The sequence below is a fragment of the Rhinopithecus roxellana genome, chromosome 12, assembly GCF_007565055.1.
Source record: "Rhinopithecus roxellana isolate Shanxi Qingling chromosome 12, ASM756505v1, whole genome shotgun sequence".
Taxonomy (NCBI): domain Eukaryota; kingdom Metazoa; phylum Chordata; class Mammalia; order Primates; family Cercopithecidae; genus Rhinopithecus; species Rhinopithecus roxellana.
In genome coordinates, this window is record NC_044560.1 from 92,145,812 (window position 1) to 92,166,249 (window position 20,438).

Below are 20,438 nucleotides of genomic sequence, written 5' to 3' on the forward strand. Positions count from 1 at the left end.
AAAATTAGCTGGGCATGGTGGTGTGTGCCTGTAGTCCCAGCTACTTGGGAGGCTGAGGCAGGAGAATCGCTTGAACTCGGGAGGTGGAGGTTGCAGGGAGCCAAGATCGTGCCACTGCACTCTAGCCTCGGCGACAGAGTGACACTGTCTTTAAAAAAAAAAAAAAAAAAAAAAAAAAAGGCCGGACGTGGTGGCTCATGGCTGTAATGCCAGCACTTTGGGAGGCTGAGGCGGGCGGATCATGAGGTTAGGCGATCGAGACCATCCTGGCTAACAGAGTGAAACCCCGTCTCTACTAAAAATACAACAAATTAGCCAGGCAAGGTGGTGGGTACCTGTAGTCCCAGCTACTCGGGAGGCTGAGGCAGGAGAATGGCATGAACCCGGGAGGCAGAGCTTGCAGTGAGCCGAGATGGCACCACTGCACTCCAGCCTGGGAGACAGAGCGAGACTCCATCTCAGAAAAAATAAATAAATAAATAAAATAAAATAAAATAAAATCCCAGTGTCAAGGAGTTGGTAGAAAATGAGGGCCTCAACTTGTTCGGCTGCCTTGATCCTGACTGTTTTACAGTGACCATGGTTAGAACCTTACAGTGGCCAAATAGAAAAGATACTGTAAGTTATGATATTTGAACTTGTCACTGGTGAAAGCTGGAAGGGCCTTCACAAGTCTCCTCATGCAAATACCTCATAGCCAGATGGGCCCAGAGAAAGGAAATGACCCACCCAAAGCTTCCTGGCACATAGGTGGGCTGGCTAGAACCTCAGCCTTACAGTCAAATGTAAGGCTTTGGCACTTCCTGCCTGTGTGACCTGAACTTAAGTTTCCTTATCCATAAAATGGGTTTGTTGTGAAAAGTGAGATGGTTCTAATTCATGTAAGCAGCTCGTGTGGCACACAGTGATATGATAGTGTTGGTTGTTGTTATCATACTGCACTGACCTGCTGCCCCCCTATGCCTTCTCTTCTTCCTGCAAACCCTGTACTCCAATTATAAACACAACGTGTGGCCCTGGAGTTGTGTGCCTGGCCCCTGGTCAGCACAAGCGGTACAGTGCAGGCCTGACCTGGCTGGGCTGGCCTGCATCTTTCCCCACCCTATATGGCTGAAGACATGCCCAGCCACTGAGGCTTGTAGGAGTTGCAGACCTAAGATTGCTCCTTCCTGCTGTGGCTTTGCATAGCTGCTGTGCTTACTACTGTCTAGCTGCACCACAGCAAAGCCCTTTGAGTGTGGAAACTGGATTCACATACTAACTTTCCAAGGGGCCTATGTGATGCTGGGGCTCTGGTAGGCATTTGGAAGACCACCTGTTCTTTAGGGACTGCTGGAATTAGAAGGACACTTAGGAATCATTTTGTCCAAGCTCTACCATTTTATTTATTTGAGACGGGGTCTCAAATTGTCACCTAGGCTGGAGTACAGTGGTGCGGATATGGCTCACTGCAGCCTCGATCTCCTAGGCTCAAGCCATCCCCTCACCTCGGCTCCCCAAGCAGCTGGGACTACAGGTATGCGCCACCACGGCAGGCTAATTTTTGTATGTTTTTGTAGAGCTGGGGTTTCACCATGTTGCCCAGGCTGGTCTCGAACTCCTGAGTTCAAGAGACCCTCCCACCTTGGCCTCCCAAAGTGCAGAGATTACTGGCATGAGCCAGTGCACCCAGCCTCGTTTTATATATGAGAAAACTAAGACCAAGAGAAGGGGAATGACTGGTCTAATGAATGCATAGTGATTTGGCTGTTAACTGATTAAAAAGACACTGGTATCTATATTGGTTTTTATTTATAAACAGATTGACATAAAATAAGTCCAGATGGCAGCTGTGCTGCTGACTTGCTTACAAGGAAGCATATGGACAGCAGAGTGGGTAGACTCCAGCCTGGAAAACCTGCCCTCCCATCCCCCTTAGGGCCTTCTTGGCCTTAGATCATCCAGCCTGATCTTCTTCAACAGCAGTTCTGGCCAGGGCAAGGAGCTGTGGTGGGGGCAGTATGGGCCAGGGACTCCCTTCCCACAGATGAGGCCTAGGGCTGCAGAAGGGCCCCATGAAGAGAGGAGAAGGTGACAGGGATACTTCTCCCCATATGGAGTGATGTGGTCAAGGCTTTATGGGACTCTCCACTTCAGGGTCCTCTGAAGAGGGGCCACGCCTATCTGGAGAGGGCCTCTCTGGGATCAAGGCAGGGCAGTCTCCCTCCTCCTGAAACCCAGTGTCTAGTGTGGAAGGAGTATTAACTACAGGGTTTGCCCAAGTGCCAGAAACAATAAATTAACAATAAGATCTTTTTGTAAAAAGGTAGAGGTTTGCACCATGAGTTTGGATTCAGGGGAATCTGATGAGAAGGTAGGAGCTGTGGGGTGGTGGGGTGCCACAGCAAGACCAGGACAAAGTTGGCCTTTTCCTCCATCACTTCGAAGGCATTCAGCCTAAACTCCTGGTTGAGAGGCCAGCCAAGCTTAAGAAATAAATAGAGGGACCTTAGATCCCTGGCAGAGCTGAGGGAAGAGCAGCACCAGCCCTGGATCCCCACTCTCCCTCCTCAGTCCTTCATGGAAGGACATATCATGGCAGCTGTGGCTAGGACTGGTGCCTCCACATAGCCTCTTGGAGTCCTGAGGTGGCCCGGAACCCCACTGAGGTGCCTGGGGTGGGCTGATGCCCCTCATTCCTAGAAGAATGCCCCCACCTGCTGACCACTGGGTTGTCTAGGCTGCCTCTCCCAGTTCAGAACTTGCCCTGCTTCAGCCGGTCAATGTGGTAGGAGAGCTTGAGCGCAGGCCCCAGCTTCAGGCCCATGTACTTCATCATCATGTCACTGCGCAGCAGCAGCAGGGCCTTGCCATCGATCTCCTGGGGGGTGGGGAGGTGGGCAGAAGTGGAGGGGAGGTGCCATCAGAGTCCTGGTTGGTCTGACCACCCCAGGTTCTGATTATAGGCCATCCTGGGAAGTGCCTGCCACATGGGTGTCCAGTTCACCTGCTGTGACGCTGAAGCCTACCTGTTCTCCTCAACCTTTGTCTCTAAGCATCCCTCCTCCCCAGACATCTCCTACTGTCCCCACCAGGTGAGGCTCTCCACACATGTTCCTACTGAGAGGTCAGGCAGGAGCACCTACGTGTTTGCGAAAGAGGTCAGCGTGGGGTCCAAGCTGAGGATCAGCTTCCTGGACAAACTGCATCACGTCCTCAACTGTCCATGAGGAGGGGTCCCGGCCACTCAGTCGAGAGGCATCCCGGCTCTCCAGGTATCGGTCCGACCCTGCAGGACAGGAGGGCACCTACTATAACGGGCGGGGACTGGTTTGTAAATCCCCACCACTCTTCTTGGCACAGCTCAGTGGCCTTCTAGGTGATGCTCACAGCAGTGCTAGACCATGAGCCGAGGAACTGGAGATAGCCGAGGGAGGGAAGTGTTTCCTCACAAAGGGAAAGTCAAATCTTTGTTTTTTAAGGGTAGATCTGATTTTTGGAAATGGCCAGAAATTTTGCATTGAGGCTATGATTCAGCCCAAACCTGAGACAGTGGTACCAACATGGTAAGGGGACTATTTGGGTGCCTTGGGGGGACTGGTGAGTGGGGCTGTTTTTGCCTTGGCTCTGGGAGACCATTTCTAGAGAGACTGGTAGCCTGGTAAGATTAGAGACAAATCCTTGGCACGTGGGCAAAAAATACCCTGGATTCTTTTCCAAGGCCTGGAGAATAGGTGGCCTCATTACAGCCTGATACACTAAGGCAGAAGACAGTTTTTTGGTTTATTTTTCTGAGATGGAGTCTCGCTCTGTCACCCAGGGGCTGGAGTGCAGTGGCGCCATCTCAGCTCACTGCAACTTCTGCCTCCCAGGTTCAAGCGATTGTCCTGCCTCAGCCTCCTGAGTAGCTGGGATTACAGGCATGCACTAATTTTTGTATTATTAGTAGAGACAGGGTTTCACCATGTTGGCCAGGCTGGTCGTGAACTCCTGACCTCAAGTGATCTGCCCGCCTCGGCCTCCCAAAGTGCTGGGATTACAGGCGTGAACCACTGCGCCCAGCCAGAAAAGTTTTTGCTTTGGCTGCCAGGAATCTCAATGTTAATTTAGTGTTTTGCTTGGAGCTTTCATCTCAAATTTGACTCAGATATAACGCCTCCTGTTTCCCCTGTGGGATTTGAGATCTCTGTATTTTGACCATCATCTGTCAGAGATCTTTTACGTGTTTTTTTTTCTCTCTGCTTGGAATCTGTCCCCTTCTCTCCCTTCAATTTTTAATTTTCTTTGGGCAAACTCGAACTCAGCTAAGCAGGTCTTGGCTTCAAAGATCAGTTCCTCTATGAAACTTTTCTGGTCTAATACTGAAATAAATGGTCTCACAAAGGATTTAGTATATTCTTGGTTACAGATCATTCTGTGCCCATTTTCCCCCATCACACCACGCTAGTAATCTCCCTTCTCCATGAAGTGGTAAAGGAGCCTTTACAAAGCAATGATTAGGCCGGGGATCGTGGCTCACGCCCATAACCCCAGCACTTTGGGATGCTGACGTGGGAGGACTGCTTGAGCCCAGGAGTTCAAGACCAGCTTGGGCAATAAAGCAAGATCCCCATCTCTACAAAAAATTTTTAAAAATTAGCTGGTATGGTGGCACATGCTTATAGTCCTAGCTACTCAGAAGGCTGAGGCAGGAGGATGGTTTGATCCCAGGATTTCCAGGCGGCAGTGAGCTGTGATCGCGCCATTGCAGTCCAGCCTAGGTGACAGAGCGAGACCCTGTCTCAAAGGAAACAAAAACAAAAAGAGCAGTAATTGAACCATGTCAACCCCTTCTAAAAACTCAATGCAGTGGCCTCCCTTTGCACATGAAATGAAATCTGAATTCCCTCCTGTGCTTTCCAGTGTCTATGAGGCACTCCATCAGCTGAGCCTTCCTACCTTCGGCCTCATTTCACTCTGCAACCCCTGCCTGCAACTTACCCCTTATTCACCGTGCTTCAAACACACTAGCCTTCTTTCTGCTTCTTGAATAAGCCAAGCATTTATCCTTTGACGTGCAATTTCCTCTGTCTGGAATGCTGTTTTCCCAAATCTTTTCATGCCTGACTTCTCAACATTTGGGTCTTACCTCAAATATTGATTCCACAGAGAGGCCTTCCCTGATCTCCTTGTAAAAATGCTCAATTCCGCACACAGTTCTTTACAATCCAATTACCCTAGTTTTTTTTTTTTTTCCACCACAGTACATATCGTTATGTAAAATAATTTCATGGACTAATTTATTTTATGTTTCTTATCTGTCTCCTCCCTATACAATGTAAGCTGTCTCTCGTTCCCTGCTATGCTGCTGACACATAAAAGAGTGCCTGGTCTGCCACAGTAGATGTTCAAACACATCTGTTAGATAAATGAATGATCACAGATAATAGTTACTTGTATATTTTTCTTTCTCTCCAACCAGACTATGTCTCTTTTGAGGCAGGGTCCTTGCCTTGCTCATGTCTATATCTGCAGCATCCAGAGGTGCCTTGTTGCAAACTACCTGTTCTCCTCAACCTCAAGTGGCAGAGCTAAACACACACCTGGACACTGGGCACAGTGGCTCACACTGGAATCCCAGCACTTTGGGCGGCCAAGGAAGATTGCTTGAGGCCAGGAGTTTGAGACCAGCCTGGGCAACATTGCAAGACCCTGTCTCTACAAAACAAGTAAAAAAATCAGCTGGGTATGGTGGTCTAGTATAGTCCCAGCTACTCAGGAAGCTGAGGTGTGAGGATGGCTTTAGTCCGGGAGTTCAAGGTTAACAGTGAGCTATGATCATGCCACTGTACTCCAGCCTGGGTGACAGTAAGACCCTGTCTCAAAAACAAACAAACAATAAACAACCCCCCACCACACACACCTGTTAAAGTAGAAGGGCCTAATATTTAACTCTCTCCTGCAAAGGCTGAGAATCTCCTCCCATTTGTCTTCATTCTGGGTCCCAGGTCTAAAAAGTCAAAGTACACTTTGGCCTGGCCCAGCCCAGCCCAGCCCAGCTCAGCCCGGCCCCTTTTAGAGCAGAGATTCTAGCATATTGTCTTTTCAAGCTTATAGTTGGGCACTGACTAGACCAGGGGACAGGTATGCTAGAGCCAGCAGGGGCTGCTTAGAGTCACAGAAATCCCAGTGGCTTTTTGGAGGTGTTAATAGATGGAAAGCTGGAGGGGCCTCTGTGAGCCATTCACTTCTCCCCATCTTAAAAGTCTACTGTGATGCTAAGAGAGAAACCGAGTGCAGAGATTCTGGAGAACAGAGAGAAGATATGGGGAGACAGTGTATATGCAAGAATGTGTCCTTCTTGGACCATCTTAGCTAATTCCTCTAATCAGAAGCTAGGTATCATCTATACATACATACATGATCGTATACACACATATTATATGATAGTATATATAAATACACACACGCTATTGACTGAATATGTATCCCCTCAACATTCCTATGTTGAAAAATCCTACCCCTCCCCACCCACATGGTGATATATATTAGGAGGTGGGACCTCTGGACAGAGCCCTCATGAATGAGTTTAGTACTCTTATCAAACAGGCTGCAGAAAGCTCCCTTGCCCCTTTGGCTGTACAAGGTTATAGTGAGAAGATGGCTGTCTGTGAACCAGGAAGTGGGTCCTCATCAGACACCAAATCTGCTGGTGCCTTGATCTTAGACTTCCCAGTCTCCAGGACTGTGAGAAACACATTGTTTATAAGCCACCCAGTTCATGGTACTTTGTGACAGCAGCCCAAATGGACTAAGATGACCCACATATTTAATACTACTATATATTTATATGCTTGTCTGTCAGCCTACTCCCTCTAGAATATAAACTCCATGAGGGCAGGTGGCAGGAAGTTGCTAATTTATATGGTGATTAGGAGAGACATCTCCGAAATGACGAAATTTGAGCAGACCTTGAGGCAGAAGAGCAAATAGCACATGTAGGATTTAGCAGGAAGGCCAATGTGTCAGAAGAAAGCGAATGAGGGAGAAAGTGGTACAAAATAACACTGAGAGGCATGGATGTGTGTGTTGAGGAAGAAGAGAGAAGTGGCAGTGAAGATAACAGAGGACCCTGTATACCATGGAAAACCACTGGCTTTTCTGAGTGAAACAGGTAGGTTTTGAGCACAGGAGTTACATGAACCAACTTGCAATGAGGAGGATCACTCTCATTATCTATGTTGGTAACAGACTTCAGGGGGACATGAAGAGACCAGTTAAGGAGGCTATTGGCCAGGCATGGTGGCTCACGCCTGTAATCCCAGCACTTTGGGAGGCCGAGGTGGGCAAATCATGAGGTCAGGAGTTTGAGGCCAGCCTGGCCAACATGGTGAAACCCCATCTCTACTAAAAATACAAAAAATTAGCAGGGCGTAGTGGCGGGTGCCTGTAATCCCAGCTACTTGGGAGGCTGAGGCAGGAGAATCGCTTGAACCCAGAAGGTGGAGGTTGCAGTGAGCCAAGATTGTGCCACTGCACTCCAGCCTGGGCGATACAGTGAGACTCTATCTCCAAAAAAAAAGAAGAAGAAGAAGGAGGCTATTAAGCCAGGCACAGTGGCTCATGCCTGTAATCCCAGCACTCTGGGAGGCTGAGGCGGGCAGACTGCTTGAGCCCAGGAGTTTGAGACCAGCCTGGGCAACATGGCAAAACTCTGTCTCTGCAAAAACTTAGCTGGGTGTGGTGGTGCATGCCTGTAGTCCCAGCTACTTGGAAGGTAGCTTGAGAGGAAGATTGCTTGAGCCCAGGAGGTTGAGGCTGCAATGAGCCATGATTGAGCCACTGTACTCCAGCCTGGGTGACAGAGTGAGAGACACTATTAAAAAAAAAAAAAAAAAAAAAAAAAGGCCATTATGACAATCCAGGCAAGAGACCACTGTGGCATGAACTACCAGGGTGGCAGTGGTAAAAAGTGACCTGATATATGAACAATATTCTATAAATTATAAAGAACCCCCACCATTGTCAACTCATTTGACCTTTAAAATAGCCCTTGAAGGAGGTGTCATCACCATCTTTAGTTCAGAGGGGAGGGCATTCAGTGAAAAGAGAGAGGAAGTGACTTGCCCTGTCTTTTCCTATTCCCTCTGCAGACAGCCTACGGCAAAGCTCTCCCCATCGCCCCTCAACGTGTACAGCTGGCACTTCCTCTTCAAGGAGGGCTTGTTGTCTCAGTCTGAGCATGACTAAGGAAGGTGAGGCACATCCACAAGAGGCCAACTAACAAGCTCATGCCTAATCATCCTGGTTAATGCAGTAAGAGAGGAAACAGACTCAACATCCAAATTCTTTAAGACAATTCTAGGGCCAGCCGAATGAATCTTTTCATAGCCCAATGAAGACCATCAGGCTGCAAAGAGATTTATACAGTGACCTGGCAGACAGATTCATGGTGTGTTTCCAAGGAAGAGAGGAGATGCCTAGGGAACAACAGTACCATCTGAGGCCAGTGCCAGGAGGGCAGCCTATCACAAAGTACTCTTCTCAGAAACAGGGTCTTGGGGAAGATAAAAATAACAGTAACTCCCCTCATACCTGGGGAACGATTTAGTTTCCAAAATGATTCCATATCCCTTCTTTCATTTGATCCTTTTAACACTCCTGTGGAAAGACCAGGTTGGTGCCACCATCTCCAGTATGCACATGAGGAACATTCTGCATGTGAGGAAGACCTGAGAGGTGAGATGACTGACCCAAGTCTCAAGGCAAGGGAGCCGAGGCTAGAATCAGCCCTCAGCTCTGCCTCTACTTGAGACCCCTTTAGATTCCATTTTGCTGCCCTGTTGGGGTTAGGGGAGGGGGAGGGGCACCACAGGCTTCTTCCCATGACTCAGCCTTCCTGAGCTCTCTCTCAGCTGAGGTGACTTTTTTTCATTGCAGGCTTTGCTAATGGAGTCTTCCTATACTTTCACACCTCAGTCATGTGTCCCTGGGCTAGAGGAGGCTGGAATCAAGGTGTGGAAGTTACATTCTCCTGGCTCCCTACTGCTGCTTCTAGACCATCCTCCTATGAAAGCTCATGTTCTTCGGAGGCCAAACATATACCCAACCATTGGCTCTTCCTTCTCACTGTTACTCATAGATATCTGGATTTCTACCCCTTGGTAAATGAAGACTTTTTGTTACTTAGCTCACTACCCACTGTTCCACCCCAACTCCTGCTCTAATCCTTGGAGGCAATCCATTCAGCTACCATGCCTCCAGTGACTCTCACCTCCACTCTACTCCAAATACCTACTGCCAACACCACTGTCTGGTCTTTGCAATCCCTTGGAACAAACCACTTCAGAATTTTAAGCATCCTATTCTCTGACCCCAACCTTCCATCTTTCCAGCTCTCTTGGGACTTATGTCCACTATAATCATTATATCACAAAGTTCTTTGGCATGTCAAACTTTCCATTTTCCCTATCCTAATTTAGCCTTGTATCCTTCCCACCCTGACTGCCTTCCCAGATCTAGTGGTTGATGATTTAAACTGCTCTCTCTGATTCCTGATTTTTTTTTTTTTTTTTTTTTTTTTTTGAGACGGAGTCTCGCTCTGTCACCCAGGCTGGAGTGCTGTGGCCGGATCTCAGCTCACTGCAAGCTCCGCCTCCCGGGTTCACGCCATTCTCCTGCCTCAGCCTCCCGAGTAGCTGGGACTACAGGCGCCGCCACCTCGCCCGGCTAGTTTTTTTTAGTTTTTAGTAGAGACGGGGTTTCACCGTGTTAGCCAGGATGGTCTTGATCTCCTGACCTCGTGATCCGCCCGTCTCGGCCTCCCAAAGTGCTGGGATTACAGGCTTGAGCCGCCGCGCCCGGCCAGATTCCTGATTTCTTTACATACTCTCCCCCTTCCTCCCAGCTCTTGCTCTACTAGCTCAGCAAAAAAACCCCTTAATTCTCAAGCTGTCTTTTCTCATGCCATATCTACTAGGTTGCCAAGAACCACAGAAGAAAACCATAGCTTTAGCAAACTGGCCAACTAGTCTCCAAGCATAGTTGGGCCCTGAAGTTTCCTGCAAATCATCCCCTTTTCTTTGGTCCATTTTTCCCCATCTTCTTTAAGACTAGTCCAGTCTATCAGCCCTCCTAACCCGTTCCCTGACCAGGCCTTTCTCTATTCACTGATGGACACACTCAATCTTCCCTCCTCTCTCAGAGAAAGTATGCCTCCTTTTGGCTTAAGACTGATGCCTCTGCCTATGCCCTTGATCCCACCACTCCTGAGGCCTTACTTTTTCCTCTTTCCTATATTCTTAACTGTTGCTTTTTGGAAGGTGCAAGCTGTCTGCTGACATATATGCTTGAAGGGCTCCCATTCTGAAAGATCTTCTTTGACTTAGAGTCCTACTCATCACCAGCCTTTTTTTCTCATCAAAGTCCCCAATGCAATCTGCCTTCACCCCTCCACCACAGCACCAAGGCTGCTTTCGTTAAGATCCACCAATTACCCACAATGGTGGAATCCAATAGATGTTTCTCAGTCCCTTTTTTTGCCAGAATTTTGTTATGCTGTGCTTTCCTTCAAATACGCTCTGTAGTCCTGGCCACTACAATATCAGATTCTTCTCACTTTGAATTTTCTAAATTTTCCTTCACATTGAATATTCCTTTTTCTCCTTGGTGGGCTTGCCTTCCTGTTCTCACCTCCTAAGCTCTGTTGGTTCCCAGGACTTCATCTTTGGTTAACTGTTATTTTCATTCACTGCATATTTCTGAGAAGTGAGTATCATTCACCCTAAAATTTCAACTGCTGTTTATACACTGGTGACTCCTAAATATTTAACTTCAGCACAGCACTCTTCCTTGAGGATTGGATCTGCATAGTCACTGCCTGTTAGATGTCATCTACATGACCATGGGCTCCCCGACCTTCCTTCTCTTCTATGGTGGGTTCCCTCTCAGTGGATGGTACCACCATCTATCCAGCCACCACATCTAGAAACCTGGGAGACAGTCCTCACTCCCTTCTTCCTCACATCTGATGAAATCCTCAAATCTGATTAAATTTAACCTTGTGAACAGTTTTCAAATCCACTCTCTCTTCTCTAAACCTTCTGTCTCTGCCCTAAACCAGGCCTTTGTCACTTCAGATCTGGCCCACTCGAGTAACCTCCTAACTTGTTTAGGTTTCTCTAGTCTTGTCCCTCCTCAAATCCATGCTCAACACAGTAGTCAGTAATCTATTCAAAACACAAACCTGTCTTGCCTCTAATTAAAAGCCCATTTAAGGTCTTCTATGATATATGCCTTGACCTTTCCAGGTTTTTCTCTTTGAGTCTCAGTATTATACTTTATGGTTGAGCAATTCCAAATTGCATGCAGTTCCTAGTATAATCGGTGCTATTTCTTATTCTTTTGCCCTTATGCATGTTGCTCCTCTTCCTGCAAAGCTCTCCCTCCTCTACCAGCCCTGATATGGCCATTTATACAGTCTCAGGCAAAGCATCACTTCCTCAAGAAAGTGTCCCTTGAACACCAAGCTTGGGTTAGGTATTCCTCCTTGTAATTTTCATGTTACCCAAAGCATATCTCTGTCACTGCACTCGACATTGTTTTATAGTGTCTGTCTCCCCATAATACCTTGGAGATAAAAAGTGCCTGATTTTTGCTTTCCCATGCCAAACACAGATGGAGTTCAAATAAATAGTTAATGGATGAATGAATGAATGAATCCTTCCCTGTTCCTTTTGGGTCTAGGTCTTTGGCTCTTAGTTTCTGTTATACTCAAGCCAATCCTGGAGCTCCAGTTACCTCCCAGGTGCAAGGTCAGGCACAAGAGTAAGTCCAGCCCCTAGTCCCACCACCAGGCAGAGGGCAACAGAACTAGGTCCTCTCTGGCCTCCCAGAGCTCAGGAAGGAAGTGAAGGAAAGAGTGAGGGAGGGAAAGAGGGCCAGGACTCTGGTAAGCTTACCCCTGGAGCATAGCCTGCGCACAGCTGAGGCAGTGCTTGGTGGGAGGCCACAGGATGGAAGCAAGGGCCGGTGCCTTTGGGAGGTGCTGACAAAGTTGGTGGGATTCGAGGCAGAGTCCATCGAGTCTGAGTGTGGTTCCAAGGACCGGGCCAGACTATTCCCGAGGACAAAGGTTTCACCTGAAAAACAGTAAAACCAGAGTTAGAGCTTAGAAGGACTGCCAGAGTGCTGGCTCCCAGGTACCTGTTTGAGCAGAGCAAGCAACAGCAGAAGAGAAAGCCCTAGGCAGGGACTCAGGAGGCCTGTGTACCAGTCATGGTTGTGGCTCTCATGAGGTGACCTTAGTCAAGCTCAGTGTCACTCTCTGGACTTCAGTCTCTTTAGAAATTCTTTCTCTTAGACTAGATGGTCTTTGAGGCTTTTTCTGGTCTAGATGCCCTATGCTTTTTCTGGATAAGGAACATCTTAAACAAATGGAGCTATTCTAGGATGGAAGAGACTGCCTTAGACACAACATGCTAGAGCTGGGATACATTTGCTTAGACGAGGGTACTTTAAAAGGTACCCTGCTCAACCAGCAGGATATGTCAGAAATGCTTCTTGATGCTTGGTTAAAGGCTTGTTTGCAAAGAATCTGCTCCTATGTTTCATCTCTCATTTTGTATCTGCCCTATTCTACAGAAACACTTCAAGGAATCTGGGGTTGATGAGCCGTGAGCTTGGGCATGGAGATCAGAATCAGGGGTATAATCTGGCTCTGCCATTCAGCAGAGTGCTTCTCGGAGAATGTTAGTCTCCTCATCTACAACATGGGAAGTCCCTTTCTTCCAAGGAGCTTATGAGTATCAGAAAAGAATGGCTATGAAAGTCTTTCCTTGTAAAGGGAATCTTACCCTGATGTTTCTATACCCAGTCCCATGGTCCAATACCGGGTGGCAACACCCTATCACTGTACAAAGAACCTGAAGCAGACTCCTCATGATTGGGTTCTACCCAAAACAGATCAATTCCTCAGCCCAGGCCACAGCATTCTCTGCTTGTGGAGGGTGTCTTGAGTACTGGAGCATAACACTGTCCTTTATCATTTTTCAAAGACATCAAGTGTTTAGGTAATGCTTGGGATTTGTTCGGAGCCTCTGACGAACACTAACTTTGAGCATATTGTCTGGCACACAGTAAGTCCTCAATGTTAAGATGGTTTAGGATTTAAGGACTGCTTTCTAATACTTACCTAAAATTGCTTGGCAACTATAAGCTCAAAGTAAAATCTAGGATTAGACAGCTATTTGCCTTTATATCAAGGAGGCTAATTGTTGAAACCCTTTCCTAGAAGTGGTTCTGAAAAGGTAAGTCTTTGAGGGTCCATAATACCTAAGCCATATCCCACCTCCTTTCTGCAGATGAGGGTTCTGATTCCTATTTTCCAGGAAAAATGACTAGCAGGGTCCCATTTTGAGACATGAATGGGAATCCAATCCAGGATATAGGAGACCTGGGTTCTACACCTGGGCTCCTGCCTTTCACTAGGTATGTGATTCTAGACAAGTAGCTTGTCTTCTCTAAGCACCAGCTTCTTCATGTGTAAAATGGGGAAAAATCATCCCCTATCATGCTGAGAACATCAAATGAGAAAATGTAAAGGGATGAACTTTATGAATGTGAAAAATTATTATTTTGTATTTCATTCGGAGTTGAAGTGGCAAATCTAAGCTATCTGTGATAGTTCAAGAAAAATATTTCATCCAATTTCTGCATTTATCAGCAGGGTAACCTCACCCTTCTAGTTCTCATTTTATTCAGCTAAGACTGGGGATAGTATTGTCTGCCTCACATGAGCTAACAGATGTGAAGAATAATTATGATGACAAAGCCAGGGGCTTACCAGGTGCTGATACAAACCATTCAGTGTCTCTTCCTTTCAGCAATGCTAAGAACACTGAGACGCAGATGCTGAGTTGAAGGGTCTGAAAATCTGGACTGATGGCAAGTCATGAAATCTTATCCTAATGAGATATACTGAAAGCATCATGCTCCAAAGCTCTGGGAGGTCCTAATCCTCACAAAGCTGATCAAACAAGGCTCTCTTTGGTAGGACAGTGCCAGGATAGAAGATTGCAAATACTTTTTTTTTTTTTTTTTTTGAGACAGAGTCTCACTCTGTCACCCAGACTGGAATGCAGTGGCACAATCTCACTGCACTCCACTGCAACCTCCACCTCCTGCGTTCAAGCAATTCTTATGCCTCAGTCTCCCAGGTAGTTGGGACTACAGGTGCGTGCCATCACGCCCCACTGATTTTTTTTTTTTTTTTTTTTTTTTTTTTTTGTATTTTTAGCAGAGATAGGATTTTGCCACGTTGGCCAGGCTGGTCTTGAACTCCTGGCTTCAAGTGATCTGCCCACCTTAGTCTCCCAAAGTGTTGGGATTATAGATGTGAGGAACCGCAGCTGGCCTGAAGACTGCAATACCTTCAAACTGTGTTCTACAGAGCCCTGTGAGCCCTCCACAGGGAGGCCAAGTAAGAAGAGCTATGGGCCTCATCCCAGCTTCTCTGGTTTTAATTTTTATGCACTGGAGTGTGTACAAATTTCATACACAATTTTACCTTTGCCAAAAACTTTAAAAAAAAAAAAAAAAAAAAAAAAAAAAAGGAGTTCTACTGGCAAAACAAAATAGACTTTGAAACCACTGGCCCAGGTGTCAAAGACTGGGGCTGGAAGACTTGATTAGTCAATGATCCCTGCCTTTTTATAGGATTCCTTTGCCCATCTATAAAATGGAGATGAAAAATGCTTAAACTTCCTAGGGTCAGTGTAAAATTTACTATTGATATGCTGGAGATACGGGAGCAACTGGGATCAAACAAACATTTGTTGAGCACCCTTTGTGTGTGTGACAGCCACTATACTAGTTATGGTACATGCAGAGGTGAACAGATGGATAAGGACCTAGCCCTTATGCATGTATTTTCAGTGAGAAGCAGCTCTTCTCAGAGTATCACATTGCAAAGCTGACCTTAACAATTAGAGTTCCCGGTAGAGGATGATCAGAGTGGTGGTGAGGAACCTCAAGATCATCCAAAGGGGAAAGGCCTTGGGAAGGCATCGTCTGGAGAAAAGTCAAGGGAGAGAAACACCCTATGGGCAGTCATGGGAAAAGAAGAGGATTGGAGGTAGATTTGCTCTTTTGGAATACAGACAGTGGAATGGGGGCAGGAGTTGTAAGAAGGCAGATTTCAGCTTAAAAAGGAGGGCATTTTGGCTGGGCACGGTGGCTCATGCCTGTAATCCCAGCACTTTGGGAGGCCGAGGCGGGTGGATCACCTGAGGTCGGGAGTTCGAGATCAGCTTGACCAACATGGAGAGACCAACATGGAGAAACCCCGTCTCTACTAAAAATACAAAATTAGCCAGGCGTGGTGGCACATGCCTGTAATCCCAGCTACTCAGAGGCTGAGGTAGGAGAATTGCTTGAACCTGGGAGGTGGAGGTTGCGGTGAGCTGAGATCGCGCCATTGCACTCCAGCCTGGGCAACGAGAGTGAAAGTCCAGCTCAAACAAACAAAAACAAAAACAAAAAAAAAAGGAGGGCCTTTTAGCAGTCAGAACTGCCCAACAATAAAATCAATTGCCAAAGATAGAGAAAACCTGTTATCAGGAATATTTAAGCAGAGGTCAGACGACCACCCTCATGTGTTAGGCTAGATACTAGATCATCTCTAGAGTACTTTCCACTTCCAAGATGCAAAGATTCCATGCTCATAACCAAGCTTTCCCCTTTATGGGTGTGAACTGAGTGACCAAGGAACTAGAGATGCTGATCTAAGAAAATTCTTACACTAACGCAGGACCCAAAGACAGCACAGTCCTTGTGCATGCTTAAATCACTCTCAGTGTTAAACAAAACAAAAAAAATCCCTCTCTGAACTACTTCCCACATCCTTTACTACTCTTTCAACAAATACTATTAAATACTTACCATGTGACAGTTAGGATGATGGATACTGAGAATGGTGAAAAAGATATTGTCCCTATACTCATGGAATATTTACTATAGTGGGGCAGATGACAAAATACAGGTAGCTAAAAATATTAGCAACTATTGTAATTATAACAAAGGAAAGAAACAGGATATTAAGACAGACAGTATTGGGTGCATCTCTTTTGGATGAGGAGAGCCTTGGAGGTCTTCCTGACACCTTGAAGTTTAAGCTCTGGTCCCAAGAAGGTCCACCTGAAAAGCGGACATGTGCCAGTGTGCTTCAATGAATTATACACATTTGCATCATCTTAAAACTCTGACAATTCTAGGTTGGAAACCTATGTGGGGATCAGGGCACATCCTGATATTTCAGTTTTTATTTGGCTTTAACCACTGTGAATCTTGGGATTCTGGCAGTTTAAAACTAACTCAGAAGACCGGGTTGACAACTGGAAAGAAAGGCACAAGGTACCATTGTCATGGGCAATGAACCACTTCCTCTAACAGAGAGGAACCTGAGAATCCTAAAACAGCAGACTCGGAGTTTAATGCTGGGTAGATTTCAGTTACAGCTAAACTTAATAGTCACTGACACCAGTGAAATCAATACAATCTTCTGCCTCATACTGAGCCACTGCACCCAGCCGGGCCTCTTTTACTTAGTCTTCACTAGCCACTTATTTGATCTAGTCACATGCATAGTTCTGCTCTGATCTCACCTCCCCCAGGAATCTTCCCTTGACCTCTTCTTTCACCATACTCCTGGCTCATCATGCCTTGCTGGGCCAGAGTACCTCTGTGCTCTGTTTTGACCACATACATGTTCATATTGTCCCTAATACTGAAGGTAGGGACAATATCTTTTTCACCATTCTCAGTAATTTTTAGGGTGATAAAAAAATACATTTTTTTTTTTTTTTTTTTTTTTTTGAGAGAGAGTTTCGCTCTATCACCCAGGGTGGAGTGCAGTGGCGCAATCTCAGCTCACTGCAACGTCCGCCTCCCAGGTTCAAGCGATTCTCCTGCCTCAGCCTCCCGAGTAGCTGGGATTACAGGTATGCACCACCACGCCCAGCTAATTTTTGTATTATTAGTAGAGACAGGGTTTCACCTTGTTAGCCAGGTTGGTCTCGAACTCCCAACCTCAGGTGATCCCCCTGCCTTGGCCTCCTAAAGTGCTGGGATTACAGGCCTTAACCACTGTGCCCAGCCTGGGCTTCTTTTACTTAGTCTTCACCAGCCTCTTATTTGATCCAGCCACATGTATAGTTCTGAAGAAGAGACTCTGCTCTGACATCGCCTCCCCCAGGAATCCTCCCTTGACTTCTTTCACTGTACTCCTTGCTCATCATGCTTTGCTGGGCCAGAGTACCTCTGTGCTCTGCTTTGACCACATACATGTTCACACATCTCTCCCCGTCTCAGCTCTTTGAGTGCAGGGATGGAGTCTGTCTCACCTCTGTCTCCCTAGAGTCTAGTATAGAATTGGGCACAGAGTAAGTATTTGTAAATATTTGATGACCTAAAGTAAAACAACTGGCCTGGATTATTCAAAATGCCAATGTCATGTCGTGAAAGATAGAAAAAAAAAGCGCTGGATAACTGTTCTAGATAAAGGAAACTAAAGAGACAGGAGAATTAAATGCAGTGGATGATCCTTTATTGAATCCTGGATTAGGAAAAAACAGCTATAAAGGCCATTAGTGTGACAACTGGGGGAAATTCTAACATATATAACTATATAACGGGGGAAATTCTAACATATATAAACTACATATATAACTACATAATAGCTAGTAGTATTTTATTTATTTATTATTATTATTTTGGAGATGGAGTCTCACTTTGTTGCCCAGGCTGGAGTGCAGTGGCACACTCTTGGCTCACTGCAACCTCCGCCTCCTGGGTTCAAGCGATTCTCCTGCTTCAGCCTCCCGAGTAGCTGGGATTATAGGCGTGCACCACCACGCCCAGCTAATTTTTGAATTTTTAGTAGATACAGGGTTTCACCATGTTGGCCCGGCTGGTGCCTAGTAGTATTTTATTAATGTTAAATTTCATTAATTTTTTTTCTTTGTGAGACGGAGTCTCGCTCTGTTGCCCAGGCTGGAGTGCAGTGGCGCAATCGCTGCTCACTGCAAGCTCCACCTCCTGGGTTCACGCTATCCTCTTGCCTCAGCCTCCCGAGTAGTTGGGACTACAGGCGTCCGCCACCACGCCTGGCTAAGTTTTTGTATTTTTAGTAGAGATGGGGTTTCACCGTGTTAGCCAGGATAGTCTTGATCTCCTGATCTCATGATCTGCCCGCCTTGGCCTCCCAAAGTGCTGGGATTACAGGCATGAGCCACCGTGCCTGGCCTCATTAGTTTTTATTTATGTTAAATTTCTCAATCATAATAATACTATTATGTTCCTTATTCTTAGGAGATAAACACAAAAGTATTTAAGGATAAAATCTCTCATCTGCAGTTAATTCTCAAATGGTTCAGTAAATGAAAAACGTATTTTAAATATACAGGTATTCAACAAGTATGTATATTTATATGTGTATATATAGTTAGGAGAAACAGTAAATACTGCAAAAAGTTAAGTGGTAAAGGTAGGCAAAGAATTTATGGTTGCTTATTGTTCTATTTTTGTAATTTTTCTGTAGGTTTGAAATTTTTTAAATAAAATATTGGAGAAAAAAAGTAATAGTCTCAACTTAGGTAGGAAAGCTTAATGGGATATGAAATCTCCCTGAGCTTTGGGTGACCACCTGCTATATCAGAAGTGCATGGTCAGTTGGGCCAGGACTGTAAGTGGTAGGGTAGTTTGGAGGCAAGGCTATAGGAAAGGGAGAGGGCCAGTAAGCACCCAGATAACAGAGGTGGTACCTATGGATGTCTAGTAGAAGCGTGTAGCCAGGCAGAAGGGCAGGAGTCATAAATACCAGATCCAAAGGGCAAAGCAAAAGACAGCTCTTGTACAGATTGAGCTCTTTGGCAGAGGTTTGGGTAACTAATCAGAGAAACACAGGAAATGATAAGATCAGAGGTGGGGCAAAGGGTCAGTAAGGCAGGCAAGCAGGCAGGAAGGTAGGCAGACAGGCAGGCAGGCAGAAAGGATACACTAAGAAGCACAGAGGAATTAGAAGTTTAGACAAGGCTCTGGCTTGTCTGGGCATAGTTAAAGGCTAATTTCAGGGAAGCAAATAGAAACTAGAGTGAGAGCAGACAAGTTGCGGAGCACCCATGATGAGAAACAGCTTAAGAGCAGAGGAGGACACAAAAAGTGGGCTCAATCTGTCTGAAAATGGGGAAGGGAGAGGTAGCAGCCAATGGTAGAATGTGATACCTTGGTCTTTGTTTCTCTTAGCTGGTGAGGCAAGAAGAGTCTGGCTTAAGTTTGCTTCCTCTTATCTAGTGGCTGAATCAGAGAGATGTAAATTGGGGCAGAATTCCCAGGAAAGGTCATGCCCCAGTCCCAAACCACTTTTGGGACTGCAGGCCCATGAGGTACATCCCTACCAGTCTCTGAATGCTGCTACCAGTATATTTCTCTCACTTCTTAATGATGGCATTCCATTTAAGAATTCGGAGTTCCCATTTCTTAGAGAAATCTCTTTTTAAACTAGCAGCTACACTAATGGATATGCTACCCCCATTCATGCATCCCTTCTTTCAGAATCCCAGGTAGGCCTAATTTTCACATCTGAAATGTAGATCAGAGTTCCTGAATGCCTAACTGGAGGTATTTAACAACTTGCCTTTGTCTGTACCAGCTCTACCATGCCCAGTCCAGACTCCCAGTGCAGCATTCTAACTGCAAGTCAAAATGCCTTTTTCTATTCTCAGAGACTCTGGTACTGAAAGAAAGCAATCTAGCATGGGTTAGGTGAGGAGAAGTTCCCTCCACAGAAAAGGATCAGCCAGGGGATCACAGAAATGGCTGCAGGGATCAGGTGGTCTGGCCCCCACAAAGAGTATTTAAAATTCAGGTATCTTTTTGACCTGCTTGCAAGTCACATAAGCAATACGGATTTGGGTACAGAAGAATCTATGAGGGAAAGGGGGAAGGGGAATGGGGGAACAGTCACTTCCCTGGGCACATTCTCTAGAAGCAGTGCTTTTATCGGAGGTGATTCTGTTAAGACTGTGATGAAAAGACACCAGGGAAGGCAGTGTGGAAACAAGACTTGTTTGTGTAGAGGCAGGTCGGAAAAGACACCTTTCAGAATTGTGCCCTCCCATCAACAGACAGCACAGCGCCCACACTGACAGCACCCCTCTCTATTTCTCTGCTCAGGACACAATCTGCAGGGCTTTTTTAAGGGCCTTTCCTCCCTCTCAGTAATGACCTACCTTGCTATGTTTAAGGCTGAGCTTTTCTTCCCTCCCTTCTTCTGTGTCCTGGGTTCCAGATGAGAGATGAGAGTTCCATTGAATCTTTAATCTCTCTCGGAAGTACTTAGTCACTGATCTGGCCACGTGGCATCTGCTTTCCCATTGTGGGTCTGGTATGTTAACTAAGAAAGTTATTTTCCAGCCGAGTTAGAA

The 20,438-nt window shown here is 46.1% G+C and overlaps 1 protein-coding gene across 12 annotated transcripts in view; it reads right to left on the minus strand.

Annotated features, from left to right (window-relative positions):
- Positions 1–1,769: 1,769 nt before the first annotated feature.
- Positions 1,770–20,438, minus strand: part of SCMH1 (Scm polycomb group protein homolog 1) — a 232,628-nt gene continuing 213,959 nt past the window's right edge. For 6 of the 12 annotated variants that reach the window (XM_030942566.1, XM_030942564.1, XM_030942563.1 and 3 more), the window contains 4 exons: positions 11,919–12,098; positions 8,554–8,673; positions 3,126–3,268; positions 1,770–2,860 (listed from right to left, as the gene is read on the minus strand). In XM_030942566.1, coding sequence (XP_030798426.1) covers positions 2,735–2,860; positions 3,126–3,268; positions 8,554–8,673; positions 11,919–12,098 — 569 coding nt within the window. In that variant the 3' untranslated portion in view covers positions 1,770–2,734. The remainder of the gene's footprint in view (positions 2,861–3,125; positions 3,269–8,553; positions 8,674–11,918; positions 12,099–20,438) is intronic. The other 6 variants (XM_030942574.1, XM_030942568.1, XM_030942572.1 and 3 more) reach the window with 2 other exon arrangements.